This window comes from Ambystoma mexicanum, chromosome 9, assembly GCF_040938575.1.
Source record: "Ambystoma mexicanum isolate Mex_15411 chromosome 9, UKY_AmexF1_1, whole genome shotgun sequence".
Classification (NCBI taxonomy): Eukaryota; Metazoa; Chordata; class Amphibia; order Caudata; family Ambystomatidae; genus Ambystoma; species Ambystoma mexicanum.
In genome coordinates this window covers 879,650,502-879,675,002 of record NC_090931.1, presented here as the reverse complement: position 1 = coordinate 879,675,002, position 24,501 = coordinate 879,650,502, and the positions used below count along the sequence as shown (strand labels likewise).

The 24,501-nt window shown below is 47.4% G+C and overlaps 1 protein-coding gene across 1 annotated transcript in view; it reads right to left on the bottom strand.

Annotated features, from left to right (window-relative positions):
- The window catches only part of ASB18 (ankyrin repeat and SOCS box containing 18), a 284,810-nt gene extending 260,571 nt beyond the window's left edge, over positions 1-24,239 (bottom strand). Inside the window, exon 1 of the mRNA XM_069613973.1 lies at positions 24,008-24,239. Coding sequence (XP_069470074.1) covers positions 24,008-24,239 — 232 coding nt within the window. The remainder of the gene's footprint in view (positions 1-24,007) is intronic.
- Positions 24,240-24,501: the final 262 nt, after the last annotated feature.

Sequence of the window (24,501 nt, the reverse complement as noted above, 5' to 3'; positions counted from 1 at the left end):
TAACTTTCTCTATCAAAGCCACCACACTTTGTCCTACACCTATCATTGCTCCAGCTACCTACACCAGGAACAAGAAAGATATTACGCCAGATAAACTCCTCCCTTTACTACTTCCCCTTCTCAACAGCACTGCCACCTCCGACCCTACAGTCCCAGTGGACACTTACAATCAGGCAATACTTAAAGCTCTGAATACCATTGCCCCGTTAAAATTGCGGAAACCTAAATCACGACGACATCTGAATTCGTGGTTCACGCAGCATCTCAGAGAATTGCGTAAAATCAAGAGAACTGCAGAAGCACACTGGAAAAAGGGCCCCACGCTAACTAATAAGAATGAGCTAACCTTAGCATCTTCTAACTACAAAGAGGCCATTATACTTGCTAAAAAAGATTGTTACAACAAAAGGATCATAGAAGAAGATTCTGACACAGAAGAACTTTTTAAGATCTTAAAAGAACTGGAATCTCCTATCGCCCCTGTTGACAAATGTTACACAGACGCACTATGGTGTACTAACATTCAGAAGGCGCTATTAGATAAAATAGCTCTGTTACAATCTAAAATTAACGCAAATAAATGCTCGCTACTTTCTGACCCTGAATACAAACAACACCCTAACAAGACCTCTGCCTCTGAGCATACCTGTAAACCATTTAGTTTCTCACCCCTGTCAACTTGGGAAGTGGAAAATATCATTATAAACTCAAACCATCGAATTGCCAAGGTGACGCTTGCCCTGCTCCGACCATCAAAACAGCAGCACATGACCTTGCACCATTTATTACTAGCCTTATCAATGCCTCCTTCAAAACGGGAATTGTGCCTGACAATTTAAAAGATGCTTGGGTCATTCCGCTAATTAAAAAACCGACTCTTGACCAAACCAACCCGTCTAATTATAGACCTATAACAACGGTACACTTTCTTCTAGAAATATTGGATAGAGCAGCCTACCTGCAAATACAGGCGTACTTAGAATCTACCAATCTACTGGGACTAAGGCAATCTGGTTTACGACCAAGACATGGCACGGAAACCGCCTTGATAGATCTCACCACTCAAATTCAAGTACTAAAAGGCAATGGTAAACTAGCACTCCTCTTCTGCTCGATCTGTCAGCAGCTTTTGATTTGGTCAACCACCAAACACTATGCCACCATCTTAAATCTGCAGCACATTTCTCCGACTCAGCCACCTCTTGGATCAGCTCTTTCTTGGCGAACAGAACTATGAGGGTGTTCTCTCCCATTGCCTCTGCTGAACCTTCCCCGGTACCTTGTGGGGTTCCGCAAGGTTCTTGTGTGTCTCCCACTCTCTATAATGTCTTCACGAAGCCCCTATTCGATATCCTTGACTATCTGGGTGTCACGTATACTTACTATGCAGACGGCCCCCAGATACTCATTTCTATCTCTGGAGACTACACAATTGACAGTAAAATCCTTAACGAAATATACTCAGTGATACAAGCATGGATGGCGGAGCATGGTCTTTGTCTTAACGACGAAAAAACAGAGCTGCTTATCCTTGGTACAGACGCTAAATTAAAAAGGCTAAACACTGCCTTCAAATCATTTACTATAGATGGCAACTCCATTACCGTCTCTAACAACACTAAAACTCTTGGCATCTACCTCGATGCCACCTTATCCTTCTCCAAAGAAACGAATACAGTAGCAACATGATCCGCATATACATGCAAACTTATCACCGCCTGCAGGCCATTCATATCGACACTTAACTGCATCACACTTGCTAAAACTCTAGTTCTATCCAAGATCGATTATTGTAACGCCCTCTATCTTAGTACTAGCCACAAAAACATCAACAAGTTACAAGTAATTCAGAATAATGCCATCAGGGCTGCCCTTAATATACCCAAGAAGTCGCATATCTCTGAGACTAGACGTAACTTGCGTTGGCTCCCTGTAGAGCATAGACTATCTCTCAAAACTCTTGCCCTAACACACACATATAGGGCTAACCTCGCTCCAGTGTACCTTACTAACCAACTGACCTCCCATACATCCTCAAGACCACGCAGAGTGTCTCAAGCAAACACAATGTCCATACCGAGATTCAAACTCCATAACTCGGGTGGTGCTAGCTTCCCTGTACGGGCATCAAAGTTATGGAACACACTCCCTGATGCCCTCAGATCTGAACCTTCCTTCCACTTATTCAAGCGCAACACTAAGCGCTGCCTTCAGGATTTGGATACAATGACAGTTTAACTTCCTTGATCCTAGGTCTGTCTTCTGCCCTACTGTTATTACTGTAAATACCCTACTTTATTATTTAACTGTATCCTCTTCTATGATCTGTATGTAACTGTATTACTTATGTATCTGCAACAAGGATGTAGCATCTTTATCTAATGTATGTAACTGTAACATTCTGCAACCTGTACTGAAAATGATGCGCCCCTATGCCTATTGGCCTGGCTGCGCTTTATAAATAAACAAAATACAAATGAGGTATCATCCACATTCTTGTTAAAGAGAATGGTGACAAGTGAGTCATTACCGCTCAGTTGCAGGCAATAGACACATTTTACCACCATACCGCACCACTACATCAGAGTATTGCTGGTAATAGATTTGAACATGTCCTGCCAGAGTACCATCTGTGCCAGCAGATGCCATGGCACACAGACAACTTATTTCCCCTTCAATGCAACACCCCACATTTGCTGAGGTTTTTCAGCGAGTTTCAAAATATTACAGAAGACATGGAAAGCTTTGCTTCTGCAAACACAACCTGGTGTAATGTTGGCTACAGGGCCTGTGAGTTCTCTGTAACACGAGACATACCCAGTATGGCTGAAGCCTGAGATTCTGAGGCTTGTGGTTGTTATGAGATAGCTCCACTGCCTGAGTCCTGCGCTTGTTAGACCTGTGTCATGTATGAGATCCCTCTACTCTCTTAAGACCTCAGCTCCTTAGGCCTATGCATTATGTGCTGTGTGTGTGTCCAGAGCCTGTGAAATCTCTGTAACACGAGACATAGACAATGTGCCTGAGGCTTGAGCTTGTGAGCTCACTGTATTTTATGAGCTAGCTCTGCTGCCTGGGTAATATGGGAGACAGATCTGCTCTCAGAGGCTTGAGCTTTGGCAAGGTATGTGTTGTTTCAAGCCTGTGTTCGTGAGTTCTATGTAACTTGGGTCTTGGGTAAGTCCCTGCTCTCTGAAGCTCGAGCCTGCAAAGTCTGAGAACCTCAATTGACAGCTCTACTCTCTGAAGCATAAGCCACCAAGAACTGTGCAACCTGAGATGGTTAGCGGCCTGGGGCTGCAGCTTGAGGGACACGGGGAAATCGGTCAGCACATCTTCTCCCTCCACTTGTCACTTTATGCACACTAACCAAACCATTTGTAATCTTCACATCATTAGCTCAGTAGTACAGGCTGTGAGAGCCGCAGTAGAAACAAAAGCTACAAGGAGAGGAACCCATCACTTTAAGATCACTGGTGAAAATTCAAAGCAAAAGTTTGATGGCTTAGTAGAGAGGCATGTATTTCTGTTTTCATTGGGGGTTCAGGAGGAATTCATGCGCTTACAAAACCCATCTGTGTGTTTTTTTAGTACCAGCTAAATTAATTGTCAGCAGCACCAGGGGAGTTGCTAGGTCAGGAAAAGACCCGGGGCTAAGCTGATGTCGGAACTGTCGGGACTGGGGGCTAGCTAGGCTTTTGGCTGTAGCTCCTGACATTCTATCCGGGGCTACAATCAAAAGATCAGGGGCTATAGCCCCCTTAACCCCCCCCCCCCTAGCAACGCCCCCGAGCAGCACATTTCAAATATTTCGTTTTGAGCAGTTTCCCTTTCACTCGCTGTGAAAACTGCTTAGCTTTTATGGCCAGTATAGATGCTCCTCTCTTTATGTCGGAGATGCAACCACTGAGTGCACACATTCAACGGAGACTTAAATGTCAACTCATTATGCTTTATTGACATTTTTCACATGTGTAAGTTCCCCAAAATTTGGCGTAAAATAGGGGAACTGGGGCACAAAGAGCTGGTGAAGCGATTGACCACGGATCACACATTGGGGTTTTCGACTGGGAAAGCCGAGGCACTGTAGGGTGTTTTAATTGATGACATACAGAGTCAAGGAGTTGTGACGTCATTTCACATCAGTGCCGGCCTTAGCAGCGGCAGCGCACCAGGCGGTTTCAGAAAAATGTGGCGCCCCCGCCCCCTGCCCCTTAAATGTCATTTATCTAATTCACGAAAGCAAATTCTGAAAGAACCAAGCCTTCCCTTGCTGTGCATTCTCGAACTGGGCAGATGTCACAAACTCGCAGCTTCCCGCGCAACCCACATGGAAGAAGCAATGAGGACCCTCAAAGTAGAAGCACGCGCAGAACAGGAATGGACACAACTGCCTCAGCGTGGCAGGGAATGTGGCTACATGAGGGCACAAAATCAGCGTCAACCAGAAACTGCAAAACCATTGAATTCCTATCAACAGGAGGCACCAAAAACAACATGTGGCCCCTGGGGAGGCATCTTACACACACATGAAAGGTTGCCCCACTGCTGGTAAACAATGTGGTTGGGTGAAACACTTCGCCAAAGTATGTAGAGCAATGTCATGGCGTGGACATGACACTCCAGCCCCACCATATTGTTAGGTGGGATGGCTCGCGTTGGTGCCGCATCCAAGGGGGAAGTGACGATGGGGCTACGGAGGTGGGCGGAGGGCACCAGGACAGTTCATGTTATAACATTAAATAAAGAAGACATCTTTATACTACTTCCCCGACTGTCTTTTTTGGTGCAGTCCCGACCGTGTCCTCCAGTGTGCCTGGTGGTGCCAGCTGGAGGGCAGTCCCCACCCAACTGGGTTCTGACATTGGTGACGAAGGGTCCCGAAGTCACGCGCAGTGCGGCACATGCACGGCACAGCAGAGGCCCGCTGCGATGCTGCGCGTCTTGTTGCAGGCCACGGGAGGATGCCATCAAGACATGACCAGAAGTCAACAAGCCTGTGTGACAACTGTAGCACAAGACAAGATCGAACAGCCCGAGGACCAAGGGTACATGGAAGATGTAGGGATGTCTTTTTTATGTCTGTGATATGCCACAAGGATACAGGCAACAACCACGCTGTGCTGTCACGATCTTCTACGAGCAAGTATCTGTCATTTAACACTGGTGTCTCTGTCTACATCATGCCCTGGGCACAATTCCACAAGCTGAGACCAGCACTGAGGGTTGCAGCTTCTAAAATAAGAATGTTTACATATGGTGGCCCCGAACCCCACCTCTGGAACCCCCACCAACCAGAGTTGGCCTTGACAAAGCATCAATGCCAGCAACCTTTGTTACTAAGGAGGTGAAAGACACCACAGATGATCTGGGTTTGGTGCTCTTTGCAGCAATGTAAACCAGACAGACATTGACAGCCTTCTACTATTTTACCAACACCTCTTTAAGGGCTCGGATTCATTAGCACTTAGGAGGTTCAACTATATCTGCACCCCACAATACAGCCGGTAGCACTGAGACACAGACATATCCCGTTCCAGCTCCGCAAGAAGGTTAAAGAAGAACCAAAGAAGTTTGAAGCAGCGGACAACATCGAAAAGGTTAGTGGACCCACCCCGTTGATGTCGTTGATGTCGCAGATTTTCATAGCCCCAAACCCAAACAACCATACAAAGTCTACATGTGCGTGGACATGCTTCTGCCGAATTGTGCCATACAGAGAGAAAGACATCCGGCGTCTTAGCGGATCTTCAAGGTGCATCTGTGCTTCTTCATGGATCTGAGGTCCGGTTATCACAAGCTACCCCTAAATAAGGACTTCAGGCGCATTACAACATTTTCATCACATGTTGGCCTGTTCCTTTACAAAAAGACGTAGCTTTGGTGTCGCCTACAGAGCTCAGGTTTTACAGGACAATCGCAGGCTCGGAAGGTGTACTAAAAGCCAGTGTTGATGTCCTCATCTACTCCAGAAGTGAGAAACGGCATCTTGGTCAGATTAAGGAAGTGTTTCAACACCAGCAACAACATGACCTAACACCTAATGAAGGACAATGCAAATTTATTTAGGAAAAGGTTCATTTGTTTGCATTTGATTTCCTGGAGTCAGACATCTCTGCAGACCCTACCAAAACTGCCATCATTAAAGCTCCTCCCGACAACACTATTAGAAATACAAAACTTCCTATCCATGGAAAACTTTTGCCGGATATTCATCCCAAACCTGTACACCCTTAGCAAATCTCTGAGTCTCTTGACAAAGAAGGACCAGGCCTAGTCATGGGGGCCATAAGAACACCTGGCTTTCGAACACGAAGAAGATGCTCGCTGAAGACACGACAATGGCACTTTTCAATCTGGCAAGGTATTCAGAAAGACTGGTTGCCGCCAACCTCCTAGGGCTTGGAGCAGTATTAGTACAAATTGACCAAGAGAGAGGCGCAGAATTAGTACAAATTGATAATTAAAAACTAAAGTTTTTTTTTATTTCAGTGTCTTATAAATGGTTATACAAAAGACAACCTTTAGCCAAATTAAAATCCAAACAGAATAGAAAAACATTCATACAATTGTCATTCAAAATAAACAAACACTTATTCAGTGAAGTCAGTTCCTTATCCTATTAGACGCTCGCTCCCTTGTTCCACCTCTCCAGATTGCACTTTAATAGCCTCAGAGATAGTTATTAGCAACTTGACGACTGCCATTGATATAAATACTTTGGCACCGTCCAAAAGGATCTTCCATCATTTCTCGAGCGATCTGTGGCCATATTTATCAATGACCTCAGTCATTAGTTTCGTTCGCTGGCTGTCTAAAGCCGGGCAACTCATCACAAGGTGCTTTAAGGTTTCCACTGAATCAGCTTCTTTACATAATCTGCAGGTTACTAGATATTCAGCCCCTTTCTTCCACCCTTGTACCTCTCTGGTTGGAAAAAGATTTAATCGAAAAAACAAGAATTGTTTCCTGAAGAACCAGTTCGGAAACAGTTGCAAATATCTGGGCACAGAATACAATGAAATATAAAACAATACAATTTAAGGTAGAGTTAAAACAAAACGTAGCAACGCATAAGAGCAATAATACAAAATACCATTAATGTAGCACACACCACAACATTTGTCTCCTGTCACTCAGATGCCAGAGGCTATTATTGCACACGTGAAATGGAACTCATTTATCAGCCTGTGAGTGGAGAAAGTCTGCGGCATCCCCGCTGGTTACACTGATCTCCGCAGCGTGCCTACTAATCCATTGAGTACTCACGCAAGTGAAATAGGTTTCAGATGGGATAAAGGGGGATGAGGGTCGGGGGTGGGGGGCCGTCAGAGATGATGGGCATTTAAAGGCAGAATGAACACATTGAAGGCCATGCCGCCTCGGCAGGACGCACGTGAAGTTACACATCTGAGCTTTGGTTTCACTCGCACTGCAGAAAGTTGCCAAAAAAGAAATGCATATGTATTGCAGTGTCCCCCTCTAACCAGGAATCCTGTTTATCGTCTATACTGAGTTTTCTGATCCTCACCATCTACCTTCGCTTACATAGTATGGAGTGCTTCTGCACAGACATTGGAGAGATGTGTGGGAACCCTTTAGACGCACACACCCAATCTCCCAGCTGCCTTGTCGCTTCTCCCTGGATGAGGGTGGACCAGAAGAGGAAACACTTTGAAAGTGTCGCAGTACATTCGATGCATTAGTGCTGTAAAAAATGTCCTGGGGCATTGCCATTTTAAGGGATTTGGGGGCAACTGTCACAGGCAAATTCCCCACATCGAAGAAATCAGGGGTTCCAAGAATGTCTGGATACCACCAGCCACCCTCCATGCTGGAGCCACAAAACACTGCTTGATATGTTGCCTTAGCAGCGATTAAAATACACATGGGAACTCCCTTGCAGTCCCGTTACCCCCTGCATCGTTCTCATGTACAAGTGTTGAAGCATGGATACAGGAGACAGATTGGAAACAATACAGTTGTTTCATCAGCAGTATATTTGTCAATGAGTTTTTGCCAAAAATATTTCAACAGAAAACTCATGAAAAAAATATAGGGGGAGGGGGTAAGAGGATATATTAGGGGTAGGGAGGTGGGGAATAGGCAGTATATACTAGGACTCCCCAAATCTACATCTTCTGCAGCAATAAGACTCGAATTAGGTCTACTTTCCCTAAAGGCAGTTTTGGCCCAAAGTACCATGCAACTCTTCTGTAAAATTCAACACCCTGAGAGCCTCCAAATTTACTGTATGATCGCCGAGGAAATTGCCAAAGGAAACAACCAATTCTTAAACGACTGGGTCAACATTCAAAAATATACACTGCAGGAAATAGCCTGTTCAGAAGAAGAACTACTCCAAAATCCACTAAGAATGAAATCAAAAATGGAATGGTTAGACTGGATAAACACCAACGAGAAAGCAGTCTCAAATAAACTGCTAAGCCACCTGCCACCGGTTTTTATAAACTTAAAGAGCCCATGGGGTACTGCACAAAATACCCGAGCAAACTCTTAATGAAAATCTTATTGAAAACACGCCTCAACCTGCTACCGACCCAGGAAATTCTAGCAATCAGAACAGCCACCAAAGAGAAAGCCTGCAGACTATGCAAAGACTCACAAACCATAGAATCAATAAGGCATCTCCTGATGGTTTGTCCGGCAATAGAACAAGAAAGGAATGCCTTTTTCAGTCCTCTGCTCATAAACTCTTTTGTTGACGACGAAGACACATGATGGAATCATCTCATCACAGGAGCTCAAACTGGATGGCTAATAGCGACAGCAAAACTCCTAAGTATCCCTATGGAAAAGGTCAATCAACCGCAACAGGAAAACACACCAAGTTAGAAGAGGATTTTGGGATTTTGGGACCTTATCCCCTAACAGCACCTTTACCAATCTTTCCAGAGACAAACAGTAAAAAGCAGCCAACACTTCTTATCCGCACTACTAACTTCACAAACTTATTCTTTTTTCTATGAAAACGTCTTTGTAAAAATCTAAAAAGATTATACACAAATAAATAAAAAAATTAATTAAAAAAATAGGGAGTATATAATAGTGGAGGGGGATTGGGGCTAATCCCCCTCAAATATAAAAAGAATATTTTTTCAATTTGTTTTTTCAGAAAAATGTTTCAGCCAAAAACTCATCGAAGAAATAAAACGGGGGATGAAACAACATAGAACTGACAATGGTGAACATCCTGTAGTACAGGTAGATGCTACAAATTATCCATTACAAAGTAAGGTGCACATATCTGGTCATAGACCTTGATCGGAAGAGGGCCATGATAGTTAAGAGGTGTTGTCATGACTGACCAAGAAACTAAAGATCATTTTGGGACTAAGCACATTTTTTGCCAGTTCATGTTGAATTTGCCAGCCCTGAGATGACCAGATAGGCCCAGGAAATCCCAGGCCCATGAAATAGAAGACTCAAAGGGAATGACAAAGGCCTGTTTATTACCAATCACCATAAAATAGGGACAGCAACAAGCACAATGTGTCTCAGTGCTCTCAAGAAATGTCATGCACAACATTATCTTAAAATCAAAAAATATGTCATAGTGACGTTGCATTTACTAAAACCTATGTGAAGGTGGGATTGGTGCAGGGAATTGTCTGCATATAGAACGCATACTGTCCGTGATTTCATTAGACATAGAATTCTGGAGGCCCGACCTCGGACCAGCCCTAAAGGTGATGAGGTAGGGCAATACATCATAGCAGTAATATATTGGCTTCTGCAACCGTTGTAAAACAGCACTCATCAGAGAGCAATAATTGGTTGGTACCGGCTTCACCAACCTTGGACATTTTGGCAGACCATCAGCACATGAGCAAAATATATTGAAAGGAGGAGATGGACAGGAGAGCTGCTTCTTTTATTTACTTAAGATACCATCCTCGATTTCCTATGCCACAGACCAGAGCTTCTGCCTTTGAACCTAACCGCAACCAACGACTTTGCTCTGAGAGTTTTTAGGGAGTCGAGCACGTGCATCTCCATAGCTGGCACTAATTAATAGACACCATTCATTATTTATGAATCACGTGTGAGGAGAACACGTTTCGAATTCTCCTGCTCAGCTTTTATCCTGAATTTAGCTCTTATTAATATGGGTGCTGTTGCTTTTTCTGGTTTCTGGAAACTTGGTCGATTTACTCTTCATGTGTTTTTAAGCTTTTGATTAACTGGCACCCGGCATCCGAAGGTTGTTTGTGCTTTGACATAAGCTAAGAGAAATATGTCTTGCGCTTCGAGTGAATTAGCTGATGGAGACAGTTTTGTGTAATATGAGAAAATAACTATATGCTTCTACCACACAACTGGGTACTGCTTGGATGTTCAGTTTTTGGGTGAGCATGCAGTTTTACTGTTTTTCATTGTTTGCTAGTGTGGGTCATCTCACAAGATCTTTTTTGCAGATTTAAAGTTGCCCTATTGTTGTAGAGCAAGAGTGCACACGTGCACCGAAGAGAAATATCGATCAGTAGACGTAGTGTTTCGGGTTGTCCTACTGTTGTGGAGACCACAGTGTGCATCTGTTAACATATAATTTGTGGGTTGGTGAGTCCATGAAGAAGGTCCCATTAAGAAAGTCCAGGGACTGAAACATGTCGAGCTGTCTGCATTAAAACACAACTGGGCCAATCTTATTAATTTATTTGTCATGGCCTATGTGTTCTGCAAAAAATCCTGACATATGTATTTGGTTGTCAATGTATGTAGATTATTCTATGTTTAGTGGATGCGTTTTTTTTTCCATTTTTATAACTTTACATTGGGCCTCATTACGAGCTTGCCGGTCCGGATACAACGGTACTGGTAAGCTTGCCGGTACCGTTGTATCCGGACCGGCAAACTTCGAGTTGTGCTCGCAGGGTGCCTTTCATTCCGCCAGGTCTGACCTGGCGGCATGAAAGGCACCCGCGAGCACAGCATTTCGGATGCACAGGCACCGATGATAACGGTACCTGTGCATCCGGCTTCCCCATTCCCATTGAGCCCTATGGGGCTCAATGGGAATAGGGAAGAATTTCTTCCGGTGTCCCTACCGCCAGGGTTGTAATGAGGCCCATTGTATTTTTAGGATTAAGATTAATTTTACTATACAATTATATATGTTTTTCTTGATATAATGATTTATGTTTTGTTTTTTTGTTTAAGAGTGGGACAGACATCACCAAAAATACATGCTTATTCTTTTTTGTGTATATGTAATATGAAGTCACCCAGACAGTAGAGAAAAAGAGGTTGTGGCCTGCACTTCAGGCTTTTTTCTGGGTTTGTGAACCAGTATATAAATCTTGGGAACTGTTATCTTTTGTTCTACTCTATAGCTAGCCGGCCTCCCTTTCCTGTATTAGCCTTGGATGGGGGTGGGGGATGCGTAGCTCTTATCTGGTCCATGCAAATCTACATTGCAATTGATTCAACACACTGACTTTCTCTGCAGCGCCAGAGATACCCCTGAATCCCATGTTCACGCTAACGTGGCTGTGCCATCCATTTTCTCCAAAATGGCCCTTGTTATTGTTATATTTCTGCATTGAGCAAGCATTATGTGCATTCTTTTACAACTCACATTTCAGCATACATATTGAGTATGTGTGTTCTAGTGTCTAGTGAGTGCAGGTAATATTCTTCATGTCTAAAATGCAGTCTGACCCAGTGTCTGTGTGACTTCGTTGTGAGTGCATATCTGCTCCGTGTCTAATGCGTCTACGTGTGCCACTTTCGGCAATAGTGTCATTTTGCTCTTGGAATTTTTGGTAACAGCATGCCAATTTCTGCTAGAGCTTGCAGATCCAACTCTTCTTCAATCGTCCTGGTGTAAGGTCGGTAGGGTTGTCTCAGTGAATACTGCCTCCCATGCTTGCTATAGTGAGGTGGAGAGGCGACAAGTTCCATAAATGGTGCACGTCTTCCAACCCTACAATATTGAGGCGGGGGAGGGGCCTCCGCTATGGATGATGCATTCATCTGCCTCTAGACATTAAAAAGGAAAATGTCTACATCATTATTTAAAACACCATCATAACTGGAAGTCTACAGATACCCAAATAACAATTGATGTGAGCCTAAACATAACATCTTTCATTGCTGTTAGGGTAACACATGAAACTGTATGTTATGATTGCAGCAAGCAGCGTGGGTGGTGGGGGTGGTGTCCAGAAATTCTTTGAACAACTGATTTATTTGGTTTCATAAGGGAATTTGTTTGTGCCACTTGCCCCCAAATCTCTGATTATTGCATTGCCCCAAGACATGTCTTACAGCACTGGTGCATGGAATTTACAGCCTACACTTTCAAAGTGTTTCCTCTATTAATACTGCATTTTGAAGATTTAAATGCACACCACCAAACAAACTATTTATAGGTTAACCTACTTATATTTATTGTTTGACACAGACTTGCAGATTGATATTCATAATGTGAAGAGCATATGAAATTATAAAAGAACTGACCCCATGTTTGTGCCAAATAAGCAAACCTGAAAATAAGCTTGCCAGAGGCCTTTAACATTTACAGCCTCATTTGACATGAGGTGGCAATTGCGAGTAGGGGACTGCCAAATGTAGCACTTACGTGTTGTGAGGTCCCCTGTGTTAAACTTTGAAGTTCTGGGAGGTGGAGTGAACAAGAAAAGTGTAAAAGGTAGGCAAACTCACATTTCCTCTTCCATTTTCCTCTCCTCCTTGTGGAAAAGTTAATAGTGCCTGCAAATACACTTAGCAGGCAGCGTTTATTAATGGATTCCTATTGGATCTGCCTGGTTTTAACCAGGTGCAAAACTGGGGAGGATTCCAATGGAATCCATTCGTTTTATGCCTGCATGAAAATCAGGCATAAAGCTCACATGAGGCAGATGAAATTAGCACGGTCAGCATCTTATCTCCCTCCATTCCCCTCCTCCCCATTGTGTCAGCAGGAAATTAAGATGTAAATGCATTACACCTGAACACAAGGGGGTTCTGGGAGTTTCTCTACTACCGGCCTATATCCCGGGTTAGAGTCTCAACCAGAGTCTTTATCTCACCATCCTTTCACAGAAGAGACATTTCCACTACATATCAGTCTTTGTCCTGCCCAAGGGCAGTCCAGCACCGAAATGCCTGGTAATTCTCTTCTGAACAAGAGTACCAACAGCAACCACAGACACGTGTTTTGGCATGGTTGGGCCTCGTCAGTGCGGTGGAGCTGTGGGGGAGGCACTCATGGCCAGTTCCAACTCCCTGCGAGTCGCTTCGAGGCACTCTGCCCGCCTCAATGCCCGACGCATGGAGAACTCCGCCCTGACCATGGTGAGCCGCGCCTCTTCCGCCCGCCGCCGCTCCGCATCTATGCGCTGGCCCAACTGCAGCCACACGGAAGACACATCCATTCCAGGGTCCTCCTGCCCTCTGGCCGATGCCTGCCCCCCTGATGTCGATGGCCCCGAGCCATCATTGCTCCCACCTAGAGCCTGCTCCTGCTGCTGCTGCTGTCCATGTGCCCTGTCCGATGATGCCTGCACATTCTCCATCAGCTGGTCTCCAGTTGTGGTGTCCACCTCTGCTGGAACGCTGACTCCTGACTGTGGCAGGGATGGGATCTCCACCAAGCTGGCTGTGTTGGTCAGGCCAGGTCCACAGGGGGCCCTGGTGGAATCTGGGCCAGAAGGCGGCAGGGAGAACGACTGGCGCATAGTCTCCACAGAGGAGGAGAGGTCCGCCAGAGTGCGCGTCACATGTAGGAACCCACCAACCAGGGCCCCTCCCAACAGTGCCACGTCGCGACGCTGCACTTCGTGATGGCATGCGTTCTCTGCCCAGGAAGAACGCACGTCATCAAGAATGTCACGCGTGCGCAACACAACACCGATCGGGACGGAGCCCATACGTTCATGGGACCCCTCGTCCGCAGGTAGTGGAGAGGCAGATGACATGGCACTCTCCCCTACCTGTGGACGTGCCTGGGCGGGGCCTCCCTGCTGGTGCATGGTGGTGCAGTCACAGGGTCAAGGACAGGGACATGCACAGGCCCTTGCATGGTGAGCTGTGCTGCTTCCTGACCCTGGACCTGGACTGCACCACTTGCACCAGTGGTACTACCCCCTCCAGGCCCCATGTGCGGCTCAGCAACGGGCTCATCCTCCTCTGTTGAGACCACCAACCTGGATGTCTCCGTACCGTCTTCCTTCATTGCAAGCCCCTGTGGGGGCTCACCCGGCCCTTTCCGCCACAGTCGTAGTGGCAGACGCGGTACCAACCCCTCGCTCCCGGATGATGGCAAGTCCTGGGAGGGTGGCTGGGCACTGCGTCGCCACCCAGTGGAGGCATCCCCACTGCTTGGCTCCACAGCTCCATCTCCGCCCTCTTCTTCACTTGACGCTGCGTAGAGGGAGACATAGAACACAAGCATCAGGGTACAGTACAATATTCCCCAAGACAGGAAGCAATAACACATGCGTGGCAGTGTCTAACCTCACTTCCAGCCTGTCCCTCCACAACACATGGGTGAATGCACGCAACACACATGCATGAACAGGCATGGCGCCTGCAATCAACATCAGTATCCATGTACAAGGGCCTCTAAATCAAAATGTTGCCTTCAAACTCGCATGCATCCTGGCTCACACTGATCCCATGCACACACATCACCGGAGGGTCATGCATCATGCTTTGTACACCACAGACACAGTGGATAGACACAGTGCATACAATGGTGACCGCACTGCATGAGTGAATCTACACATCATCACGGACATGTGTCATGAATCCATGGCGTATCGAAGTCACACACACACTTCTCAGACACACACACACATGTGCACCATACATGTACATGACAGCAGCACCCATCCCTCACACCCCCACCATGTGCAAAAACAGACACTGGCATGCTTTCATGTGTGCATTTGCCATACAGCCATACAGCTCCCCATGTAGCATTGGAACTCATGCACCAACCATGTGGTTCGCACATTACTGGTCTCACATGCATGGCCATGATGTGCCTGCACACACACATCCATACATGGCCCATGTCACACATACAGGCAAGTATCAGACTACCAGCACACTGCAACATGCCCTGTCTCGCACACCAATGCTTGGCCACTTACCGCTCAACTCCAGACGGGTCTTCCTCTGAAGGATCTGGGCGTGGAGTGCTGGGCATACATGTTCCAGGACCCTCATCTGGATGTCACTCATGCTGACCCGGGCCCCCTCCGTGAGGCGCCGGGCCTTGTGGAGGGTCCTGGACCTGAAGTCCTCCCAGCGCTTCTTGACGTGCTTGATGTCGCGGGTTGCCTCCCCCTCCGCGTTGATGGCAACCACTACGTCGTCCCAAATCCTCTCCCGTCCTTCCTTGTTGGCACGTGATGTTCCGAAGAGGGCATCATAATGCCCCAGGACATGCTCCACCAGGACACCAACTTCCTTCACACTGAAGCTGGTGGCCCTCTGCCTCTCTGGCTGGGGGTCACCAGTGGTCTCAGATGGTGTTTGCCCCGACATGGTGACCCCTGAGGCAGGCGTGGGTGGGCAACTGGGTCCTGGGGCTGGGCTGTGGGGCGATGGTATCCCAGTCGGGAGTCTTCTGTTCCAGCAGGGGTGGACACAGCAACTGGAACCCTGGCTGACGTGCAAGCACCAAATAGCAGGGCACATGGGCAGCAGGCAGTCAGGCAGCAGCAGATAGCAGGTGGGAGCGTGCTCGGGGCTCTGAGGGGCAGGAAAATGGCCTTCAGGGCAGGAGCGTGGTCTTCCATGTGTGTACGCATGCCGAGCTTGATACGGAGTGAATTGGCACGTGAAAAAAGAGCACGTTAGTGTGAAATCCGAGGAAAGGCCCTTAGTGCGTAAGCGCGTCAGCACACGTACACGATTTCATTGGACCAAAGGCCTTTTGCGCATAAGCGTGTCTGTGACGTATCGCACGGGTGTTGCCCTGGCACGGGTTGAAGATCCCACGTGGCTTTCTATTGCTCTGTATGTGCTTTTCGTGGGGTGCGGGCGTGTGTTTTCCAGCCGTTGGGGTTCACACGCTATTACTTCACAGCGGGTGGATGTTGGCTACGCGTTCTTCTACACACAAGGCAGAAGGTGAGTGGTACCGCACTCGCGCAGGGCCCTTTCGCGTGTAAAACTTCCCGCAAACCCCCGAAATGCACTTACCCTGCTCGCCCAAGGCCTATTACGTGTGAAACTCCACGCGCACCCCTCAGAATACACGTACCCCACTCGCCCAAGGCCTATTGCGTGTGAAACTCCCCGCGCACCCCTCAGAATACATGTACCCCACTTGCCCAAGGCAGTCGCGTGTCATACTTCCCGCGCACCCCCGAAATACACGTACCCCGCCCGCACAGGGCCAATCGTGTGTAAAACTTCCCGCGAACCCCAGTAATACACGTACCCCACTCGCACAGGGCCCTTTTGCATGTAAAACTTCCCGCAAACCCCAGTAATACATGTACCCCACTCGCACAGGGCCCTTTCGCATGTAAAACTTCCTGCGAACCCCAGTAATACATGTACCCCACTCGCACAGGGCCAATCGCGTGTGAAACTACCCGCGAACCCCAGTAATACACGTACCCCACTCACACAGGGCCCTTTAGCGTGTAAAACTTCCCACGCATCCCGGTAATACACATAACCCACTCAGTATATACATGCTTTTTATTTGTCCACACCACTTTGTGATGCGCAGGGACGCTACCACCTGCCTTCGTGTGGCGGACGTGTTTAGGCCTGTGCGTGTCTTTGCCCGTGTGCCGGTTTGCCCTATTCGATTCCATGAATACGTGTGGTTCGCGTACATGTGGGCGTTCCGTGTACTTCCCAGCAGTACTTCCCCAGTTACGCCTTCTTTTTCACGCGTTATTCCCCATTCCGCGTGTTACGCCCCCTGTTCTGCCTACTGTTGTTGTGTGCGCTGCACTATGTGCGCTTTCGCTGTGCGCTTAGCGCACACTGTTTGGAGATGTGTACGCCAGCATGCGCCATGCACGGATTTGGCACACAACCAGTGGGAAAGTCGTGCAGCGCCTTCCTTGCATCGCACGCGTGCGTGTGCGCTTGCTTTCTCACGCTTGCGCCTCCTTGTGCCTGCTCGCGCTGCGATTTTCGGCACATGTTTGTTCCATGAATCGGCCCCACAGAGTCGCATATTTAAGCAATTATCACCTGTTGCCTGGGCTGTACAGAGAAGTAATGGCCTTGGATCCAAGCTAACAGGCCTGAGATCAGCGAGTGCCTTTGAAGAGGGTCCCTGTTTTTTTTTTACCACCCAGTACAGCTTTTGGAAAGGGTGACTAGTGCTATTAGCAACCTGGTTTTGCTAACCAGGGTGCTGATAGCAATGTTTTCTCAAATAACTGACTTCAGTGAATGAGTGACACATTGTTTGGGGGTAAGAAACTTCACCAAAGATGACCACCATGGAGGTAGAAGGTGGGGCTCTGTGTGGCTGGTCCTGCCAGCCAATAATGGGGAAAAAGTGATGTGGTAACTGTGAAGTAAGTGGGGACCAAAGATGGCAGGTCTACGGGAGTGTTGGAGTGGGAACAGTGGGAGAAAGAGCTGGGTGGTAAGGAGGGCAATGGGAGAGTACTGGTCAGGCATCAAAGTCAGGCATTAAGGTGGGTGCGAGCAGCACACAGCTCGCTCAGAACCCAGGCTTAAGCATGATATAAAGCTCAGGTGTTGAGCAACCTGATTGGCAGATACACTCACTGTGGGGGATAAAACAACATTTTGAATTAAATGAGAAGATTGAGGGCACAAACAGTGCATAATGGGCACCATTCCATGTTTGGTGGAGCATTAAAAAGTGGTGGTAATTCTGTTTCCTCCACTTTTTTGGGGTTAATGGAATTACCGCTGTTTTTACTGCTCTGCCAAATCCTGAGTTTGCTGTTGAAGTGGAGGGTTCACCTCCAGCATGCTGATGGAGGTAAATCCTCCACTTTACCCTCCAAACTAGGCAGAATTATTGCGGCAGAAATGTCGCCCAATGTAATCCAGCAAAATCTCGATGGGGTGGTATGGACAAAAATGGGAACTTGCACTGCCTTATCACCACTTGTAATTACTTGGTAATCCCATGGGACCAATTCACCCCAACCTGTGTTATTTTTCCATCAATGTGCTTTCCATGCTCTCTGGCCCTGCTGCTTTCTTTTCCTGTCCTTCTGTCTCTGTCTTCCTCTCGTTGCCCCTTCCCTCTGCCCTCACCAACTGTAACAGCCCCTATCTCTATCCTCATCTCCTCACCAGCCAGACTCTTCCTTGCTTCCCAATACCCCTCTGTCTCTCTCTCTCTCTCTCTCTCTCCACTCTGCAACTGCACATTCATTACTCTGTCTCCTCTCTCCCTCTTACCCTATTTCATTCTTCACATCAGCTCCCACACTTTTTCCTTACACTCCCCAGACCTTCACCTCCTCACTTGGTGTCCCTTTGCCTCCCCTGTATCCAAGGGTGAGCCAGAGGCACATGTGACACCTGGCGGTGGGTGTACACAACTTGTACGCCTGCAATCAGTGGCCCAGATTGTGCCTGCATCCCATGGCAGACTGGCCCGTGTCCAGAGTGCATAATTTGCTGTGGTGGAAATGTGTTTGCTTCACTGCCAGTGATTACTCTGTCAATGAGTTGGGATGTTATTGGAATCATTGTTGATCAAGCTCTTTGACATGGCCTTCCGGTTGTTGACACTGGGAGGACCATGGCTGTCAAGTTACCTTGTACCATATGGGACACATCAATGCTGTCCTGTTTGTTTTCTTTCTTGCAATGCATGTCTTAGCAAGCTGAGAATGTTGTTTCAGGTGAAATGCTGTGGATGAAAGATCGGTATGTACCTTGTGCAGATAAGTTCAAGGAACTCAGGGGGCACAGGTTGCAGTGTAATTGGTGGGAGGGAGGCTGTCATTGTGCGGGGTGTTTTTTATTCTGTTGGCCAGAGATGAGCAGGTCCAGCTGCATGGGTGCAGGGATACATGGTGATGGGAGGCTGGTGAGTCATTGCTTGCAGTTTTTGCATGTATCATGCCTGCCACATAGCATCGCGATCACTCTGATTTTCACAGCCTGTCTACTCACGCTGGCAGTCCACTTCTGGCACTTCTACGCTGCCTTTGGGTGCACTCGACTGACAGCTCCTAACCCAGCACCGCATTGCAGGCCATGTGGGGGCTGCCATGTTTGCCCAATCGCAATAGGGTGGGGTCACGCCCCTGGCCAGCAGGCACACACCATCGTCCTTGTGAGAAGGGGTCACTGTGCGAGGTGTTTTTAATTGCATTGGCCTGAAGTGAGCATGTTCCACTGCCTGGGTGCGGGTGTGACAGGGTGATGGGAAGCTGACAAGTCATTGCTTGCAGTTTTTGCATGTCACTCAGGGGGGCAGAGGGTGCAGTGACATTGGTTGCATAGGTGTGTTACCTGCTCTGAACTTGTGTTGTTTATCTCTACTGAGGAATTCTGCAAGGGAAGATGCTTGCTACTCTTCAAGGGAACACTGCTGTGGGATGCCTACACGCAACACCTCAGCAGTGTCGGCTGGTTTGGACACCTACGGAGGGGAGCATGGATACATTCTTGGGTACGGCTGGAGCAGGCTCGCAAGGGGAAAGATGTGAGGTGAGATGTGCATCTTTCTTGAAGTGTGCTTGCAATTTGCTCAGTCTGTATGACTATTTAGATGTAGATGTGTATTGTGTGCAGAATTGTTGTCAGGGAATGGCGTGGCCACTCCACCTGTATATTGTTGTGAGACATGCCTAGGGGGGCCAGGCCAGTCCTAACAAGGCTTAGTTACTGCTTCCATTTTGTGCTGTGCTTGTCTACTTTTGTTCTCCTCTGTGTTGTTGGGGATCTGCATGCACAATAGTTGGTGGGGGCATGTGAAAGTGGTAGGGGATTTCATTGATTGTGTTGTGTGCTTTGGTGTGGGCAATATGGATACAGTTGTTTCCACTTGCTATGACTGTGTCAGTGGTTGGTGCAGGATATTGTATGGCTATAGACACACACAGTTTGCCTCTCCGAGACACACATTCCCAGGGTGTTGTTATGGGCATGGACTATTGTCCCCAATTCATCACTGAATGGCACCAGGGATATGGCTTCACTGTGTATGCCCCACAGGGGCTGGTGATCATGTGAAATAGGTTTGCACAAGCTGATTGCATGCAGACTCTCCCTGTCCCCTTTGGCCGGCCAGGGGCATGGGTAGTGCCTGTGGCTGAGCGATGTCCCTCTTGCATTTCTACTGGTACACCACGCTGTATGGCAACATTGTGCAAGACACAAGCTGCCATGAGGATTTTGCATACTACTGGTGTGGCAAATAGCAATACCCCACCAGAGTGGTCAAGAGAGCGGAATTGTGACTTGAACACGCCGAATGTGTGATCCACTATGCCCCTAGTGGCTATATGTACTGTGTTGTACCTTACCTCGCTGGTGTGGCAGGATTCCTGAATGGTCTGAGCGGGAATGTTGAGAGCGTGTAGGCCCTGTCCCCTGCAATTGTGTAATTAGTTGTTATTGGCATTGATCATCGTGGTATGTTGTTCAGTATGTCACGTGAGTGCATGCATGTGCGTGAAACCTGATACCCACCGATGAGCCAGGTGTTGCCAAAGCTTCCCGATACAAGGGCCCGCTAATCTGGTGACTGGCAGTAAATTAAGCTGCCAGGTGTGCTTCCATGGAAATTGGCCATGACATGCATGACGACTCCATTTGCATCACAGATGACCTGCACATTGATGGAATGCCAATGCTTCCAGTTGCAGTAAATGTGCTCTGTCAATCGGGGAGGCTGCAGCACAACATTCACACAATCAATGGCTCCGGGTACACGTGGAAAGTGTGCTACAGCATAATATGCCTGACATACTCTCTGCCTTGTCGGCAGTGTGCCTGGCATGTATATGTGCCTAGACACACATGCACGTGATGTGATGCAGCCCAATACCTGGTGAAGACACCGGGATTGTATGGCTTGCGATATGCCCCCAACAATGGCAGTGGTGCGATGAAAGTAGCCTGTGGCTATGAAATGTAGGGCTGCCAGAACCTTCTCCAGAGATGTGAGGGCATTGGAGCGATTGGTGGATGATGCAAGGTCTTCCTCCCACTGCCTGACCAGGCCTAGGATGACATGGGGGTGGAACCTGTACCATGCATCCACCTGGTGCTCTGGCACGCCAAAGAGCGTTGTACATGGTAGGAAAATCTTGTCCCTATCCATCCCCATTCCCCTCCTCCTTCTATGACCAGGTACGATGGCTGCCAGTATACCAGCATTCATCCTGGCTCAGTGACATTTGAACTGTGTGCATTGAGTGCTTTAAATGCATTGGTACCTTTGCATATTGTATTTTGTGTCACCTATCATGTGGCGGTAAGATCACAAAGTTTGCGTGTTACTTTTCCCAACGTGACTTTGCACACTGAAATCCATGAATTCGGTTGGGTTTGTGCTTGACTGGGCGTGCAATTTCTGTACGTTGTGCGTCCCTCGACACGCCCATGTCATTTCTAGTTCTTCCGCATTTTATGGGGAAAATGGGGGAATATGCATGTTCCGCCCCCTATCTGTTTCTTTGCGCAGGTCCGTCCCACACTTTGTGTGGTGCGTTTCACAAAGCGCTCGACTGGACGCAAAGTCACGACGGACCCACGCAAAGTCACGAAAAAGTCACGCAAAGTCTGATTCATGAATCATTAAATGGAGTTGTGTGCGCTGAAAAGTGTGCAAACAAATCTGTGAATCAGGCCCTAAGTCTTGAAAGCTGTCCACTAATACGGCTGGAACATAGGTTTTCCCATGCCACTAGATTCCTGCGCATCCATAGCTCTGCAGCGCGTGAAAGCTCCATCAGCACTCGTATAACTGGATTCATTCCGCACGCTAGTTTATTACCTTCCGGTGCCCTTCAGGCTGATGAGATAGTGTTGTAGGTTAAACGCTCTCTTTGGCGACCTGTGTACAACTTGAAATTACAGGGATGAGTGCTTGCAATGCTAGCATTGCCCTACCCCCTTCCAAGCTCGACACCTTGAGCACCGTTAAGTTGGCTAACATCAGCACCTGTTATGCACACTTCTTTAAGCAAACACAAACTGCAAATAAGTGATAAATACAAGCACAGATCAAAACTGATCCTGTGTGACTACACACACACACACACACACACATGCCCTACAGATTATACAACAAAGAGGTCAATTAAAATAAAAAAGATCTCAGAGGTGGTGAGATTCAAACCAACCTCTCAAGACAGCCCTCTTTTCAGAGGTGAGTCTTTCTTCCACTTCACTACCAAAGCTCAGACGGTGAATCCTGTAGCAGGACACATAAGCTTTTACATAGCAGGGCACATCAATGTGCATGGGCAGCACATGTGTAGGGTCACACTGTGTAGAGAGTGCAGAGGTTTGGTTAGTTTCGCTCTAGGCATATTGGAGATGGAAATAAAAGGTACATTCTCCTGTAGCCGCTCACTTAGACCAAGGGGGCATATCACGGCAAAGAGAACAGCGCATGTCAGCAGACATTACACAGTTTATTGACATGTGCTCTAACAGATGCGGTCGAGTTTTCATACTGAAATAGAGTAAAATATACTTACAAGCATGTAATATATAATGTAATTAATTGGCAATCAGACAATTGACTGAAATTATATTTTTGAAACACAAAACGAAATTGACTCTAGATAGGTCAATGCAGGTTCCAATGCCTCTGTTTTTTGTAGGAAATACCATGATTCTTACTTCTTAATATATTGGGGGTCATTGCAATTTGCGGCATGGTTACCTCCATTCCGAGTGTCGCGTCCGGGTTCCCTGAATGGGGAAGTACCTGGCCATTCCAACCTTGGAGGACCCGGTATATCCCCATTCAGGGAACCCGGAACCGGTCCATCCCCATTCCTATTGAGCCCCCATAGGGCTCAATGGGAATGGGGAGGCTGCTAACAACGGGCCCGTTACTAACGGGCCTGTTGTTAGCACCCTGGAACGCTCGCGGGACCCGCTAAGGGTGCCTGGTTTTACCAGGCGCCCTTTGCGGGTCCCGCAAGCATACTCGTAACAGGGCGGTAAGGGGTTAACAGCGCTGGCACCTTTACCGGTGCCGTTAACCCCTTACCGCCCACCTCGTAATGAGGCCCAGTGTATTCAATCATTCTAACAGCAAGACTTCAATATAAAAAACTTGTTGCAAAAATCAAACAATGCATTCTCTATATTTTCCTTTCAGAGTTTTATAAACACACATAATGTAGGAGAATGATGACATGATTCTAAGCATATGGTGATAGTTACTTCTACTGGGCAAGAGGTGTATTGTACAATCCTTCTTCCATTGACTATTAGCATTTGGGAGCTTCTGCAGGGTCCCAACTCAGGAGTCGTTTTTGGACCCTACTAGGGATGAGACCCAGAGGGCACTGGTTCACTTAAAGCCCTGTTTGTAACATAACCCAAATGAAAAGAAAGGTATGAACTGGGCTTATATGTGATTGTTATGCCGTGTGACGGTAAAATACAAAATCTAACAATAATGCAGTTGCAGGGCTCTCCTAGAGCAGCAAAGTATGGCACCACCTGTAAACAATGTAATTCAAAAATATATTTTTGTTTAAATTAACGTAGCAGGCGCATTTGTAAAGCACACGTTCACCCCCAAAGAGTTATCTTGGCGCTAATAACAGATGTGTATTGATTCCCAACTTAATGATACTCATTTTATCGACCTCTAAAGGATGAAGGGCTGAGCAGACCTGTTGGGATTCGAACCTGTGACCATGAGGTCAAACACAGGTTTTTGTAGTGGAGTCGCTCCCATGTACGGGTCCCTACATTTTCAACGCTGATATTGCATTTATTTTGATTTTCATTTGAGTTAACTGCATAAAACATTATTTATGTCGTTTGGTTAAGCAAAGAGGAATGATACTCTCATATTTCATTGGCTCACCTAAGAGCACCGAGGGGGGCAGCTGGACGCGGGGGTCCTTCAGCCAGTCGTCGTTGGCCAGCTCTATCGTTCCGTTCACGTTCCCGGCGTGCACCAGGATCAGCTCCGAAACCACGCTCCCCTCTCCCCTTTCCAGTGCCAGCTTCAGTCTCTGGACCCAGGGTAAGTACAATGAATAATCTGGCTGGGCATCGGTGCCAGGCACCGTGGCCCGTCTCACCTCAGGTGACATGGTTACCGAGCGGGTATGAAGGGGTGGGGCGGCCTCTGAGCTCCGGCTGTGCTATAAAAAGAGCATGTCTCAGTCTGTGCCAGTCACGTGGTACTTAACATACACGCCAAGCCGGGCCTCATAATGGGTTTGCTAGCTGGTAAAAACACTAGAGACGGCCCATCCTGCTAGTAAAAGGCTATCTAACTATGAGGTAAGATCACACAAGAGATGTATGGCACGGTACCAATACAGTTCTGCATGGGGCACATAACCCAAGCAG